Below are 17816 nucleotides of genomic sequence, written 5' to 3'. Positions count from 1 at the left end.
TTGATGGGTCATCGCTTTATTTTGTTCTCAATACAAAATACAAACTACTACATTGTTTTTTGATCCCAATATATATAAGTTGCTGGAAGGACATGTACAAGACAATACATTTCTGTAATTGTTTGGTAGATAAACCCCAAGAAGTACAGCTGCCTTGTATATTATTTAGACTTACTATGTATTGCAATTAGCTATACAGTATTTAGAAGACTCATTGGATATGCCGGACTGAGATCTCTTATCCAGGGAATTCCAAAAATCAGAATGAAATAAGGAAACATTATCTGCTCTTTGGCAAGAATTATGTGCACACAGGCATGATCGCAAACTGCTTCTTCCAACAATCACTGTGAGAAGCCCTGCAAAACCATTTACTAAGCAGATGAATGTCTGGGGCATTGTGGGGAGATGCAGGAATCATTTTAAAATGTATATTACTATATTTTAGGCATGTTACTTCAAATTATGAAAGAACTCCTTATCTGGATGATTCCAGTCTCAAGTTTTCCAGATAGCATACATAATTGATTAAAATGATATAAACTTTGACTGGCACCTCTGTGTGTAAATGACAGGTGCACTAACATTGCTATAGATTCATTAGATATGTGAAGAACCAGGTTCCCCATTATTACAATGGTGCATGACATAATATGCTTGTTTTCCTCAAAGCTAGATTTGTGGAACTGCCCCAGTGCGGAGGGGCTGCACTTATTGATTTGGGCCCTTATTCATTAAGGATCTTAAATGAAGAGGTATATTATTTCAGTCTCCTGGACAAAACCATATTACAATGCAAGGGGTGCAAACTAGTTTTCTGTTTTGCACATAAGTTAAATACTGACTGTTTTTTCATATAGCACACAAATATCAACTTTAAATTTCAGTGTACAAATAAGCTATTGAGTATTTGTGTGCTACATGAAAAAACAGTCAGTATTTAACTTATGTGCAAAACAGAAAACTAGTTTTCACCCCTTGCATTGTAACATGGATTTGTCCAGGAGACTGAAATAATATACCTCTTCATTGAAGATCCCTAATGAATCAGGCCCTTGGTGTTTTTCCTATTTTTGTATATTGATCATTATTTAACATTTCAAACATTGAAAACATGCTCCTGAGCACAGTGTGAGTTGGAAGATTTCCACGTTTATTTTACAGATATGAAAGGAATTGGGGGTTAGATCTAGGCAGGGCTTTTGTGGTGGTGGAGGGGACTGTACAGAAAAAAAAGTCCTAAAGCAGCAAAAATGTAAATCTGGGGCTAATTCCCCCAAGTATATAAATTGTGTTTACTCAATGACTAGGGATTGATTGACTGTCTCATCTCATCTAGGTTATAACTCTTCAGTTTTGCCTAGAAGAGCATTCAGAGTCTTCAACAATCAGGGGCATCGACTACTGAATCCTGGTCTAAATACAGCTTTGGAGTTTGGCCATTCAGTCATGCATCACTCAGTGAGATGTATCTATAGATTAGCTGTGTCTCCGATTTCATGATAGGACAGTTATTTACAAACCTTAATGAATAAACTCCATAGGGCATCATAGATGGCTCGCTATTGATTCTAACTTAATAAAAAAAGGAATTCCTGCATCCACATAACGTAAGTTCTTTCAACTCTTTGTACTGATTTGTTACCTCAATGCTGTTATAATGCAGGGATGTGCAAATCCTCCTACTAACTTCAAATATACCCATTAGGGTCAAGGGACCACAACCTTGTACAGTCTTGATTTCAGGATAGGAGTAATTGTGCCTCTACTTCTTATCTGTTATAATTAATAGAAGGTTTATAAAGTTTAAATAGTCAATGGGATGTCCTAAGGAGAATTATTTCATAATAAATATATGGTAGCGGTCATTGAAAATGGAAATATTGTGAAAACAGATGAACAATGCAGTACAGAAAACATCTTTGTCCAGTATTGCGAGCAGAATAGCAACTTTCAGACAAACAAGTCCAGCCCAGGAATCTGGAATTAGGAGGCGTTCCACTGTTTAAAAACAAAAAACCTGCTATCACTTAACCTTAGTGTCCAGATGTATTCTTAACCTACAAAGAAGTTTATGAACAGTGGCCCATTAGAGCAATGCTTCAGTGTTCTTAGGGTGAATAGTGATACAGTGCTGTAATACTCTGTAGTATCCACTGAATGCCAAGCTGTGCCCAGCAGCAACACTTCAAGATGATTGGACGAACGCTTCATCGTTCTTACAGTTCATCTTTTTCCTCCTCATTGCAGATGCAAGAGGATCTCTGGCTGTTCATGAAAGGTTTACATCCCAAAGTCCAGACAGTGTTAAAGACTGTGTCTGCCACTGATTCACAGGCTGCAGGGAGGTAAAGCATATGTCATATATACTGTACCATATATTTCTACACACAGAAGGCAGGAGAGATGCATTATGTTTTTTGAACAAAGAGCAAAAACGCTACTGTTAAGTATTATACATTTTTTTTAGGAATAAATGGCTGAAAGTACTGGGAGTGATCCATGATCAGCCCATATACATTATTGCATTCAATACTCAGACTTTTATTCTCTGTCAGTCAAAACAATAAGGGGGATCTCAATTATATTCTCAATAGTACCAGAATCTACACCCCAAAATATTTAAGATTGCGCCAAAGGATGTATTTAGGGTACAGCTCTTGCTCTAACATGTGGGCGCAGAGCTGACAAACTGACCTGATCTTTACACGTTTATTTGTCTGTCTGTATAAAGTGATAATGGGACGCAATTTGTACTCACCAGGTGGAAATTTATTTGGGAAAGACCTTTTCATCACACACATACTAATGTAATCAGAACACAATGTACAATAGTGCCACATACCCTCAATGGTTATTTACGTTACAAATAAATATCGAACAAGCTGTATTTTTGGAGGAAATAGAACATTGAAATCAGTGATGGGGCTGATTCTAGTATACAGGACTTTGATGTTACATTTTTATTTTTGTTACCATTAACACTAACATCTGGGCCAAACTGAGAAGTATGTATGTACTAGACAGATATACAGGTGCAGTTATGCACAATACAATGTACTGTACGTCTGTGTAGTTCCCTGTGTGGAAATTGTCTGCCCGCCCTAATCTGTCCTATAATTTATTGGATGAAACATGTATAATATGGATCTGTTGCTCATTGAAAGCTTTTTTTTTCTTGAATTATAAAAATGTCTAATTTATGTACATGACACAGCAGCAAGAGACACTTACGCTCCCCCACCCCGATCTGCCAATCAGATTTATACATTCTGTAACAAGTACCAGACCTATAACAGCTTTTGTTGTGTATTTATTCAGGCTTAATGCATTGCTGGTTTACTGACACCACTTATCTTATTTAAAAGTAAACTGCCCCAAGATTTAAAAAAGTAATTAATATTCCACAATTGATAAGATTGTAAACTCATGTTATAAATATATTCTATTCAATTAATGAATGTACTCTTTGGATGTATGAATGGCAATACAGTATTAGGAAATGCCAAGACATAGGTTAGCACTTACCTTCAACTTTGGAGACAAAGCCCAGGCTCTTTTTCAGATCTGAGCAGATGGAATGGAGGCACCAGCGGAACTTTGCGTCACAGCGATATTTGTTTGCCCCACAAGTATCATAGCAAATATCAAGTTGGTTACAGCATTTCGTCATAGCAGGGATTCCCATATCCAACTGAAAAGAGGGGACGAGAGGTGGATTTAAGAAATAAGAACAATATTATCAATGTGGAAGTTTCACATGGGCACCCATAATGTGAGTTGATCTATCAGTTTTAACTAGCAAAGGGTGCAACTGAGAGGAAGGGCAGATTAGCGATTAGTAATGAGCCATAAAATTAATTTTCCCTGTACCTAAAATTAAAACTAATTTAATGCCTGCAATCATATGTTAATTCCGGGTTTTAAGTTTTATTTTTAAAAGTAATTCCCCATTCTATTTGCCTGAATTATAGAGATGCCACTTCTAGGACCCAATTTATCTGTGGTGCTCTAATGCTTGATGAAATCAGCTGGAGGACCTTATTTCAAGTCACAGCAAAACCATCATCACTCAGATTTAGGTCATCGGTGCAATTAGCTTTCATAGTCCCAGTAAGAAAACTGTTGGCCCTGGTACTTTATCGGTTGATTCACATATATATGTACTGGGAAAATGAGTCAAATTGTATTAAAGCTAAGCCGCTTTTTAGTGACGCACTAGTATGTGCTTTTCATGCATTGCGCTTTTACCAGTACAATCTATTGCATGGGGTAGCACAGTGTTAGCACACTAGGGTGTGATGCATTCTGAAATCTTAAATGCAGCAATAACATTTTATAACATAATGGTGGGAACAGCACCCTTCATACTTATTTATCCTATTTTATTGCACAGTTCATGACTTTCTTAACATGTGAACCCCCCGAAAAAAGGTAAAGCGGTAGTGAAAGACCCCTAAACATTGATGGTGTCAACCTTTATGATGACACTGCTGACAGATGTCTGCTGCATCCTGTCAAGAAATTGTGCTTTCCAGCAGAAACCTGAACAACGTACCTAGGGGATTAAAAAGTTGGGATGTTCAGGTAAGGGGTTTGGGAGATCATTATGCCTCTACTAAAATAATTGTCCTAACTTTGATTACTGAGACTAACCACAGATAATTGAATATCACCATGGTTCAGCAGTATAATTTAAACTTAAAAATGCCTGAATAATGTGGACAGTTGCTTTTAGGCAGCTAGATAGCAAAGGTAATTAAATCTAAAATTCAATAATTTTATAATATATTTTTTAATTGCTATAATTTCCTTCACCTTGTTTCACTTTTACAAGAACTGATAGCTTGATAACTAAGTTTGGCTTTGTCCAATGATTATGGCATAATGCGGTGTTAAAAAAATAATATTCAAATGTGGTCATGAGTACTCCCAAACATATGAGTACTTGTGAAGTAACTGTCGGTAAGTAAACCAGGGTTTAATATATAATAATGTACTTTAGAGACCTGGTTCTTGACATCTAATTTGAATTGTTTATGCAAGAGAATCCTGTGTCCAGAAGACAGTCAACAATAGTTTATGGAACCCCACACCACATGCTGAAAGAGTTCAGAAATTCCTTTTGCCAGGAGAACCGATTGGGATTGGAGACCTAGGGGTGTCATTCCAAGTGTATTATTATGTTATTATTATGTTTTATATAGGAATCAACATGCTTCAAAGCAAAACTTTTTATAATGCATATTTGAGGAGGTCTCTGTATACATTTGTAAATCAGTAAACATGGTAACATGTGTCATGCATAGATACCAACCTTATCAAAAAGAGAAAGAGATCAAGCAACTTCCCAAATAATTTATAAACATATATTCGTGTCTCAGATGCATATGTTTATATACTCATTGATTGGATGTAACATTACATTTCTATTATGTTCCCAAAAGAGAAATATTACATTTTATGAATTTCTGAATAGAAAGGTGTTTGAACTAAAATGACCATAGAACACAAAAGAGAAAATGATAAAGGAGATAAATGATAATGAAAATTGTTAAAAATTGTCAGTTTGTGGGGTTGAGTTTCTCTACTGATGAATTGTCCAGTCCTTGTCGCCTTCTGTAGGCGGCATAATTTGTGAGTGTACTAATTGTTATTATTACCATTCATTTATATAGCGCCACTAATTCCGCAGCGCTGTACAGAGAACTCACTCACATCAGTCCCTGCCCCAATGGGGTTTACAGTCTAAATTCCCTAACACACACACACACACACACACACACACACACAGACACACACACATACACACACACACACACACACACTGAAAACTGAGTAGTTAATAGTGAGGGCGAGAGATAATTTTGGGAGGATTTTAATCATTTTAAGACAGACCAGATGGTTTTGTTTTGATTATTCCTTTCACATCTACAGGTCACACATGCTCAAGTGAGGCTTACCATGACACCTTATTTTATTCTTGATAAGCAGCAATCAAATGTCATTTAGTGGCAAGGGATACCTTTTTGTTGAATGGATCATATTCAATATGTGTTTTGCACAACAAATTAAATAAAAACTATTGTTGTTACATAACTCATGAAAAACATATGGTTGTCAAAATGATGTTTAAATAGATACTTTTTGTTTTAATCACATTATTAGAGAGCAAACGCTGGCAAGACCGATGGTCCTTGCCACTCGCTCTATTCAGCTGCCTGTGCTTCAGTAATTTATTATTTTTTTACAATTGAGAAGTTCAGAAGAATTATTTTCTTTTATTTTCTCTTGGGTCATTGTTAGTATGAATTAAACATGTTTAATTGAATCAGATTTAAGATATCTTAAGAATTACAACAAGCATTATTGATATCTGTCCTTTTAACACCAACAAATTTCACAGCACTGAAATGTAATTCTACACAAGAACTTGAGACCAGATCCTGGAATGCAGAGGTGGGTGGACTACATTGATGCCACCTCCAAATATTATTTTGCTGCCCTGTGATGTAGTGTTTAGCCCATGTATTGAGAAATATTATTTCATGCAGAGGTGTCTGCAACTTTGACACCACAATGTTCCTGCACCACTTTGACAGAGCCTATACTCTGGCTGGAGTTAACTTTCCAGAAAGTTTTTCACTAATTTGATACACAGGTGCTGGTGCATATGGCCATTTGTTTAGCATAAAATAAACTAATTTGCACTGCGCTGGGCCACACACAATAGCACACAACCGCCCATATGCAGAGTTGGTACCATCTGAAATCTGTCTCCTTACAACTGGAGAGATGGATCTGGGGAGGAGAGGGGTATGCAAATGTATAGAGTAAGGACGTGTTTGCATAATTGTGAATAACTCTTTAACAGAGGGAAACTCATACCATGGTGTCCCAATGTCACTCAGCCCTAGCCTGGTCAGCATTGAGCGGAATTCCCTAGGGAATGGGGCCTGCAAATAATGTTGTTTGATGTATATTTCAGAGAGGCCTGACTTTATGCTACAGGATATAAGATAAGACCAGCATGTAAGATTAAGTATATGGCATCCTCCAGATGTCATGACTTCACAGGACAATGACTGAGGATCTCTCCAGGTCATTATATATTTATAAAGGAATAAGTATATCAAAACCATATGATTCCCAATCCATATTTGAGATGGTTCCTGTATGTATGTATAATAAGAGGAATGCGTTATTTCAAATCTGTCAAATATAACTATAGGCCTACATTTTATAAAGATTTACAGTATTGTATTTGTGCATAAAACCATGTTCGGTATATTAGACTGATCATTATATTTCTACAATGTTCTAGTGAAAAAATATTTAATTGCTAGAATTCATTACTAAAAATGTGTGAATACAGAGCAATAAAAAAGGTTTTAGAACCAATTATGATATGCACAGCCTTCTCTCAGTGACCTTACAAGGCAGGAGGGTTGAGGGGGAAATGGTTTTAAGAGGTTGAGTGTAATGTTAGAATTCATCAGTAAAAGGGTATCAATCTGTTATTGAGGTTTTGTCCGTTTTTCTGCTTTCCCTGGCAATAGTTACATGAAAACTACATTAGTTTACTGTTTCTGTTATCTTGTTTTTTATGAAATTGTTTTGCAGCTATTTTATTGTATGTCATTTGTTTTATACATTAAGCATTGTGACTTTCTTCATCATATATGATGGCAGGAAGGAAATTGGGTTATCAAATGGACATCCATATGCTAAGCTGGCTTCCCAAGACTGTGTGCCTTAGATGTATTTAGCCTAGTTATACCACCCCTGGGGCTTATAGGCCACATTCCTAAAGCAATTTATCTAAGAAAAAATTATTTATTTACAGTCATATCTTTATTTCAACTTTTTTAATTGGGCCTCCACAATGACACTCCATTTAATAATACTCTGTCTTATTGCTCTTAATGGGTCCACGTGCAGATAGACTTGGCTATTATAAATGCTATAGAACTAAATAGATGTTCTTTTTGGTGTACAATAACTCTATTTAGTTTAAGTTGGGATTGTATTGTGAGATAAGCCAGGGAGTAACCAAACTATTCATCAATGTCTTAGTTTTGAAACCAAATCTTGGAGGTGGCAGAATAGTTAAATAGTGATTGTAAAATAGCATTTTGGGGAATTTTAATAATTTGTAGATAGACCAAGTGGTTTTGTTTTGATTAAGCGTTCACACCCAGACATCGAGCAGGCTCAGGTGAGTTTGTCATGATACGTGTTGCTCTTGCTTTCTTAAAAATATTGCTGTGCTCCTTTTGCATGTACCGGTAATTTTCATACTAAACTCAAACTCATTGAGAGCCAATTTGATTTTAGCTTGGTTCTGTATCCAATTGACTGCTAAGAAGTTGTGTATGACTGGCTTGCAAAAGTAGCTTAGGCTTAATAAATTAGCAGGAGCAGAACATGTTATTGTTAACTACAATTTAATCTCTGTTTGTGCTACTGAAAGACAGCCTACAGGGCAGCCCCCTACTACCATCAGATGGCATGTTCAGGCAGGGCTGCCCACAGGGTTTGTCATGTAGAAGAGATGTCAGGGGCCCCTGATCTCAGGTGGACCATGGCTATTATTGCAAGAACTTTCATAAAGACGACATTTTTGATAAAGGGGACTATTTTCTATCTCACTGGGTGTTTGCTTTACATCTCCAAAACATAATAAAATTATTACTCTAAACATATTTTAGTAATTAGTCAAATACATATGTAGACACCTGGAAAGCTACACATAAATGTTTATTTTTATAACTCCAGTTTGTTTGAAAAGCTAAACAGAGGCAGCCACTCAGTGACCTGTCCTCAAGGGAACCACTGCAGATTGAAAGGTAAGTCTTGTATAGAGAGCCCAGAGAACCATTTTGCACAATCACAAACATGTAATAAAGACAGCCAATGTGTATCTTAAGTCAATATTTGATTTTGTTTGTTCATCGATTTTAGATTGTATTTCTTTGATATAAAAGGCTCAGGTTAAAAGTAAACAACAAAGTACTTTAAGTGATGTATTGTCAACTCCAAATTAATGTGTACTTATTGTGTAACCTGATGCAAGGGCTGAATTTAGAAAACATAGGATTGGTTAAAATTGGGTTTAAAAAGAGAACAAACCAGCTAAGATATATATTCTACTCAACACTTCAAATGGAGAAAAGGCATAAATATTTCAATTAATTAATTAAACCCCCTCCCCCTTTTATATCACCATCATGTGTTACTGCCAGACAGTGGCGTATCTATTATGGATGCATAGTGCGCAGTGCAGACGGGCCCCATAGCAATCCATTGACTCATGAGCCTGCCGTACACTGATGTGGTTGGCCCTTTGTTACCTGCTGCCATTCTAGAAGAGCTGGTGTCTCCCAAATAGGCTGAAGTCTATCTTACAGCAGGATTGTACTTCAATAACTACAATCTTATAATGTTAAGGTGAATTAGGTGAATTCTATTCTTGGGCTGTCATGGCTTTGGTAGCTAGTACAATATGACTGATAACATACTTAGACACTTTCCTCTATTCAGGGGTAAAGCTATGAAACAGATCCAAAGTGGGATCCAGATAAATCAGATTTCCCTTCATGCCAGAGAAGTGGAAGATTGCAATACAAATAGAAAGAAGAGGATGATGGAAATTCAAAAAAGTCAAGGTACCACTTTATATTGTGTCTTCACATAACTGGAGCAATTGGACATAGATCTCACATTGGCAAAAAGGGAGAACCACTCCTCCACCTCCACAGCACAACACAACCCCTTCTTCCAAAATCATACATGGTAATTTCACTAAATCTGGGGGGTTACTGTGGAGATTGTACCACCAGGAGATTGCTCCCCCTTTGGAAATTAATGAATCCACAAGAAAGGAGTGGAGGGCAGATGGGTTAGAGCATAGTGCAGAGACTAAGAAAGCCCTTACCTGGAGATATTTGTAGAAATCTCTAGCAGTGAGATAGCAGATTAAGCATAGATTGTTGAAGGAAAGTAACATAGAGGCAGAGTTAAGATCAGTCAGGGTGCAAACACCAGAACACCTATTAATACATAGGAGGAATTAATACATACATTTACAGTAAACATCAGCATCCCAAAACTTTACAGCATATAACACAGTGGTATAAGTCACAGACAGAGTTGGGCGTAAGCTCCTAGGCAGCCAAAGTTGATGACTCAGGGAATGCCCTCAGTGGAGGCCTCCCCCTTTATAACCCAGGCTTTATCTGAGTGTGCAAAGGCCTAGTAATGCAGATGATCCAAAATGCAAGAGTGCAGTAGGATGGGAATCAAGAACCCAGCATGGTCCCTAGACTTCTAGGAGAGTAGATACAGGAAATATGGGTCAGACAAACACACACTCTTCATAGAAATTCTGAGGGAACACCTTGAGTGGTAATAAAAAAGAGCTAGGAATCAGAAATGGGATAGCCCAAAATATAGAAATATGGTTAGAACCATCATTTAAGAGTGTTTCACTACAATGAGATGTCATTCCAAGAATACTTCTAATATATATGTATTTAAAAGTATTTAATTTATAATAACAATCCTCTTGGAGGGCCTCCACTGAAGATTCAGGGTTAGTTCCAGCTATTAAGCCACCAGTCAATGGGAATATATGTAGGATACTCTTAACGCTGCCTTTTGAGTATGTTTGTGTGCTGCTCGGACTTGGTTTGAGTTATCCTTATCCCTTATTTATCGGAAGATATCATAAGAACTTTCAGTAATTGCAGTGATGGCTCCAGTGGTAGAGTAAACAGTACAAAGAAACATGTCAATTGTGTTTGAATATACAGATGTGGTTGGAGAAAATGTAGAATGTTAGCGGCAATACAAATAAAGGGCAGAGTCTTGATACTGCGCCGTTGGTGGGTGGGAAGTCTTTGAGGTGATGGATGAAGAAAATTGATTTTAATCTTAGATTGGTATGGACATTTGGGGAAGGTGTGAAAGTTGTGGTGTGTGATGCTAATCTTATTATCTTATTCTGCATGAAGAATTTTTTTACAAGTTAATTTGCTTATGAATTTCTGCAGATGAACGTAGGTCTCAAATTAGTTCAGTGGATGGGAGGGTGAGAACTTAGTAGATTTATTTGAGGGTCTAAGAGTGCTGTATCACTTAGATTGAAGATACCCTCAGGTTTTATTTCTGGATTTTGCTCCTGAATTTTCCTTCACCAAGTCTTCCTTGCTTACTCTTGGTCTACGTTTCCTCTGCAGGGTGTCTGGGTTGTGTTTTTGTATTGGTACTTTTAGAAACATTTGTTCTGAGTTTGGTTGTGGGGTTTGGGCTAAATAAGCTCTGACTGGTTCTACAGTGGGCCCATTTGAGCTGTCAGTTCTAAAGATTTTGGTGAATCACTAAGTTATATTTCAGGGTTTATATATTAAGTGTTATTTCTGACTCTGGCTCGGGCTGTTTAAAGGCTACATGCTGTTCTACTTCTATTTAACTTTGTCCATAAGTATTAATCTAAATTTTCCTGTTTTAAATAAAAATGTATGTACACAGCAGCATGCCAGGACATCCTGATGCCTGGAGCAGGAACACAAATGTCTCCCTTCTTCGGGGCTGTATTTACAGCTTGTATTGCTCAAGGCATTGGATACTTCCCCCATACACAGGCTTATGTCAATACTCATCAATCTCTACTAGATTATTATTATGGGTAATATATTGGTGGTTGGTATGGACAAGGTAGCAAAAAAGAATATTAAAATATAAACAAAATTGACATAACCCCATATCTTTGCTGCCCTCTAAACTGATTTGCCCTAGACAGGTGCCTAGTTTCCCTTTTGGTAAATACAGCTCTTCCCTTCCTTCAACACTTGTACAAGCTACCATATTCATTTGTGTTTGGTGTTGGTGCACTTTAAAAAAGAAATATTGTAATTTTTCATCAATCTATGAATGTGATAAAAAACACTAATGTACACTATTGAAACAAGAAAGTAGACGTTTTTTTAGACCAACTCCCATAATTTTGTGCCTCCCAAAACTTGTTGCCTGGGACATCTTCCTCTTGGCTCTTCATTATAGGTACACAGTACATACATTATCGCTGAAGTGAATTATGATAGTCTGTCTGGATATTACATTTGTTGGATGAATATTCATGGGTATGTACATTAAATTTAAAGGAGGAACTGGTTGAACTATATGATGTAATGCGGAGATTGTAAAGGTGACTTTGAGGTGGAGAATAAATTTAGCCATTTATGAAAAATTACACTGTCTTAAAACAGGATTTCAGGATTGGAAGATTATTTATTAAAACAACCTGCAAATTAAGTGACTGTGTCTGACAACTAATGTCACAGGAAATAATTAGCTGTTAACTCATGTTGGCAGATTACTTAAATTGTGAACCAATTCCTAAAGGTAATAACACGACCATAAAATAATGTACTTTATCTATTTATTTTATTACATTTAGCAACTACTGTTAATTTCTGATTTGTTTTTACATTTACAATTTTGGCAACATGCTGGTTAAATGAGATTAACTTTTCATTTTTTAGAGAATCCCAGTAAATTTCATATTGTTTTGTTTCTTTTTGTGACCGATAGGGCTATTACTGTTAGTGTTATATATACTGTAAATAGTCTTTTATTCTGTTAGAATATTAGTATATTGTGCTCATGATTATTTCCACACCATAGGGCAGATTCAATCCAGCTGCAACTAATACGGCGTTAAACCTAATATCGTTAATACGGTAATTTTAAGCCTGCTTTCTGCTTGCGGCTCCCTGAGAGACGAGCAGAAAGCAGGCTTAAAATTACCGTATTAATGGTAATTAAGTGCACTATTAACGTAATGTCGGTAATAGTGCGCAGGGCACGTTACTTTTTACAGTAAAGCAGCCAATTGAATTCCCCCCATGAGTGTTTCTATTCCTATTCTGTATTTCTTTTATATGTGCAACCACCATAGATGGACAAAACTATTAATAATTTGTTCAAATTAGGTGGACAATTTTCAATTGGATTGATGCTGAATTGTAATCATACAACTAAAGTCTAAGGCAGTGATGGCTAACCTGTGACACTCCAGGTGTTGTGAAACTACAAGCCCCAGCATGCTTTGCCAGTTATCAGCTAGTTATCTACTGGCAAAGCATGCTGGGGCTTGTAGTTTCACAACACCTGGAGTGTCACAGGTTAGCAATCACTGGTCTAAGGGGTATATTTACTAATCTGAGGGTTTGAAAAACTGGAGATGTTGCCTATAGCAAGCAATCAAATTCTAGTTAGCATTTATTAAGTGCATTCTACAAAATGACAGCTAGAATCTGATTGGTTGCTATAGGCAACATCTCCACTTTTTCAAACCCGCAGTTTAGTAAATATACCCCTAAGTATCCAACACCCTTCCTACATTACACGTGCATTGCCATTTCTCATTGCTTTATCACATAAAAATTGTATTTGAAGTGATAATTAATTTATGGGCAATCTATTTTAAAATGATTAGATTCAAAACAAATGAATTGCAACGTTTGTGGCTCTATTGAATATTGAGGTCACTGTACAGAAATGCAATAATTTGTTTAAAAATAAAAAAAATGATGGTATGGCCACAGTTTCTTACAGAATATTTTACCTATAGTTCCTTTTTATTTAAAAATGGTTAAAAATATTGCTGATATTTCAGAAAGTTGATGGTTATGAATTGTTGGAATTAAAAGGTGTTAAGGTTCGTGCTGGGAATACAGTAGATGTTAGTGGTACATACACTCTCTGGTACCTTGAGACCAAGGAAATAGGAGCTGCAACCATTGGGTTCTGGGGTCTTGTAGTCTGGTCTGGGAAGGGGGGCTTTACCTGGAATAAAATAAAATACAGAAAAATATTAAAAGCAGAGCTTCATTGTAACATAGCTAAAATAACATAGTTAGAGTGCACTCTTTATCTGACCAGTTTTGCAAACGAATTTGAAACATTGTGAAACTTTATTGCTAAATATTTGTTAACAAAATCCCTGGTCTGGTTCTACAACACTGTGCCTTTACATATCTAGAACTTTGGCAGATGTTTTCAGAGATATAAAAAGTACTGATAGTCTATGTGTTCTAGATCTGACAGCGGATAGGGAAGTACGGCATTTGCCACAGGAAAGAATATGTACATAGTACTGGATCTGTGCCTCATCTCTTTACACCCTTATCAGCTCAATCTTCTGCAAACCATAGTCTCAGAAGTTACATGATGCATCCATTACCTTTTTTTTAATTGTCTAGACCATTTTAATATGTTTCTATGGTACCCAATATTAAAGTTGTTGGAGAGTGTCAAGGTAGCAACTGTGTTACTGCATTTGTCCCAATAGGGGGACAAAGTGGGACACAATCTGACCACGCCCTGATCTGCACAGTCACAACACTATTTTACCAAGTCCACAGCCCCAAAATTAGTAAGCTCAACTCCTTTTTGTCACTGAAGTTTGAGACTGTTGGAGGGGATATATCATTGCTAATTAGCTAAAAAGCATTGCTAATATCTTATATGTAATTACTAACTGCTGCATTTAGGCGTTTCCTATAAAAAAAAAATATGAGATTTTATTTATTGCACTGAATGAAGGTTATGTTTTATATGGAATTCCTCTCCTTATTTTGCCAGTGATTTTATATGCTTGCAACTGAGTGGAAAACATCACTATGCAACATAAATTACCATTATAACTGTATGCATGGTACAATGTAGTGATCTTGACTGACTGCCAAAAGACTGATTTGTCCACACATAACATGGTCAAATACTGCACAAATGGTCATTTAGCTATATGCACCTTCGTGCATATGGTCTGACCAATTTTCTAGTCTCCTCAGTCACAAATTAGCAGGGGTTTGATTAGGCATTGTTGGACCACAGAGCACTGAGCAATGTCCCACCTACTGCATTAAAAACTATTTATTTATCCAACTTAATCACACCATATGGTGAGCTATGAACAATTTTGAATCCTAACCTTAATAAAGATAACATGATCAAAGCAATTGTATATCTTTCATAAAAATAAGCACAATGTAGACAGCCGTTGTGAGGTAGGGATGTCACTAGTTACTAATGAATTAATAGCATACTTGCCAACTCTCTCGGAATGTCCGGGAGACTCCCGAAATTCAGGTCAGTCTCACGGACTCCCGGGAGAGCTGGAAAAGCTCCCGCATTCCGCACCTGGCACCCAAAAATGACGTGATTCACTGTGAATCGCCTCATTTTGGCCCCGCAACAAAACGGCAATTCCGTCGTGGGACGGGGCCCCATGCCCTCCCGCCCTCCAGGCATGCCCCTCTCCCGGACAAAGCAAGGGAAAAGTAGGCAAGTATGATTAATAGGTTGTTTTCTCATGGATATTGGTTTAATCTACAAAATGGCTGCCACCTCTGTAACACTTCATCATAAATAATAAATTATGATTCATGACTTTAGACCTGGACCATTTGAAATGATTATAAATAAACAGAATATATGCAGAGAGGGCAATGGACAGTGAAATGCCTCAATCAGTAAATGATGATTATCACCACTACACCATGTTCCTGAACAACAGCCCAATGTCTGTGATACTTGGGAACTTGGTTTACAGCCGGCCTACTTACATTGCTTGCACTGCAGTAGTTCTTTTAAATCAGACTGGTTTTATTTGGAGTGGAGGTTCACTTTACAGTAAGAATATATTGTCCACATGAAGATTCCTATGGACGATATATTTCAGAGATATGAGGTTTACTAGGACACCTGCCCAGCAATTGAAAACATGGAGGTGCATTTAATATTATTACTAGAACATTTTAGAAATGATCTCCTTGCAACTGTGCTATAGGTTAAACAATGAGGGGAATAAAGAATTATTGTGCAATGTAGACAATTACACATATCTACAAAAGTGAAACAGTGACACCAAGTGGCCAGATTATCATAATCTGTAGCTTGCCATTACTAACCAGTACTTTTCTAATAATATATTTTACTTCTTGTTTGGAAAATAAACCCTTTTTTTTAGCATTATAGTTCTTTAGCCAGTAAATTAATTATCTTGACTGACTCATCCCGCAATTCAATCTTCACTCTTCTGCTTTTTCTTTGACATCCCGCTGAACGCCCTTCTGCATTGTATTTGTAAATTATTTTGCGGAATTTATAGTCTATGAATAGAAGTGGAACAACAGTCATTTCATTCTGCTTTGTGGTTAGAGTAAGACTGGGATAGTTAAGGCCAAATTCAACGGACAGAATGTGAACATTTTGCTGCCAAATGCAAAAGAGGTGAATATTTCGCATAACAGTTTGATAATTTTGCTCACCTCTAGTAGAAATATTCTTAAAACCTAAACAGTTAATGATCACCAAGGGCCTGATTCATTAAGGATCTTAACTTAAGAAACGTCTTATTTCAGTCTCCTGGACAAAACCATGTTACAATGCAAGGGGTGCAAATTAGGATTCTGTTTTGCACATAAGTTAAATACTGACTGTGTTTTCATGTAGCACACAAATATCAACGTTAAATTTCAGTGTACAAATAAGCTATCAAGTATTTGTGTGCTACATGAAAAAACAGTCAGTATTTAACTTATGTGCAAAACAGAAAACTAATTTGCACCCCTTGCATTGTAACATGGTTTTGTCCAGGAGACTGAAATAAGAAGTTTCTTAAGATCCTTAATGAATCAGGCCCCAAATCTGTACTTTGTTGCTCTATAACAGATAAGTGCTCTGATAATAAAGTCATCACTTGTGTTATCATGAGGCAAAAGCTTACCATATCGACATTTGTATTGACAAACTCCATTTCTTCCACCAAGTAGTTCCAGAAAGGAGTCAAAATATCCATTGACTGCCTCAAAGCCATCCCGTATTGTTCCAATACCCCAGTCTGAGGATGAATCTTCAGGGGGGATCTGGTTGGTGGTGCTATTTTGAGTTGCATCGTCTGTACTAGTAGCTATACTAAGTGCCAAACAAAGCACAATGGCTCTAATAATCACCTTCATTCTGTGTTGAGATCTCAGCTGTGCGGGATCTCTGTGTTGTGAGGCAGCAGTAATGCCTGAGAATGGACTTTACACACTGAAATGGTAACTGAAGTGAGGTCACTGCAATAATAAAAATACAGAGAACATTCGGTTCAAAGGTTGGCCCTGATGGAAGTCTGACCAGGAGCTGATTAGTCAGACTGTGAGCTACTGATTCCGCTAAATACATCTAGTATGTCCAGAATACTTTAGTTGTATAGTCACAATATTTCTCGCCTTATATTTTATTTTCTCTGTACATAGGGCATTGGTATTAGTGTAACACCAGGAGGGCATAGATAGACAGATACATTGGGCAGAGGTGGCAGTTATGCAGTTGATTTAACTTAAAGAGAAAATAACACCCAAATTTGTAATTGTCACATAAGAAGCCTGAAGGTGTAATGCATCATTAAGTGTTTCCCTTACTTACCCTTTCAGCTTTGTTAAAAAGTAGAGTGGGATGGAGTGTCGTCCCCCATCACAATCACAAAATACACACACCACAGCTTTTTACCAATATGCAAAGAGTTTTGATATCGGACTAAAAGCTCAAATAGCAAAGCATAGCATGTCAGTTTTTTTTATAGCTATATATGAAAGTGTAAATAGGACTTAAATGGCACTGCTTCTTTGATAATCACTGTGCTAGTACATCAGTATGAGAGAGCAGCTTGCATGAATATAGAGTGACCTGTATAACTTGTGACAACAATCATAGTGGTGGAATTGAAGAGCAGGTAAAACATATATATAACTATGGGTGAT

At 36.8% G+C, this 17816-nt stretch overlaps 1 protein-coding gene across 2 annotated transcripts; it reads right to left on the bottom strand.

Moving 5' to 3' along the window:
• On the bottom strand, positions 1-17120 carry PLA2G12B (phospholipase A2 group XIIB). Of its 2 annotated transcripts, none has more exons than XM_075216576.1 (4): positions 16796-17120; positions 13763-13851; positions 3529-3694; positions 1-2338 (listed from the first exon to the last, which is right to left on the bottom strand). In XM_075216576.1, the coding sequence occupies exons 1-4, from the start codon at positions 17025-17027 to the stop codon at positions 2220-2222; spliced, it is 606 nt and encodes a 201-aa protein (XP_075072677.1). In that variant the 5' UTR covers positions 17028-17120; the 3' UTR covers positions 1-2219. The 2 variants fall into 2 exon arrangements, with proteins under 2 accessions (XP_075072677.1, XP_075072678.1); XM_075216577.1 differs by having other exon boundaries at positions 13775-13851.
• Between the last annotated feature and the right edge of the window lie 696 nt (positions 17121-17816).

Source organism: Mixophyes fleayi, chromosome 6, assembly GCF_038048845.1.
Source record: "Mixophyes fleayi isolate aMixFle1 chromosome 6, aMixFle1.hap1, whole genome shotgun sequence".
NCBI classification, from domain to species: domain Eukaryota; kingdom Metazoa; phylum Chordata; class Amphibia; order Anura; family Limnodynastidae; genus Mixophyes; species Mixophyes fleayi.
The sequence above is the reverse complement of the archived record's forward strand: the minus strand, read 5'-3'. Positions and strand labels throughout refer to the sequence as shown.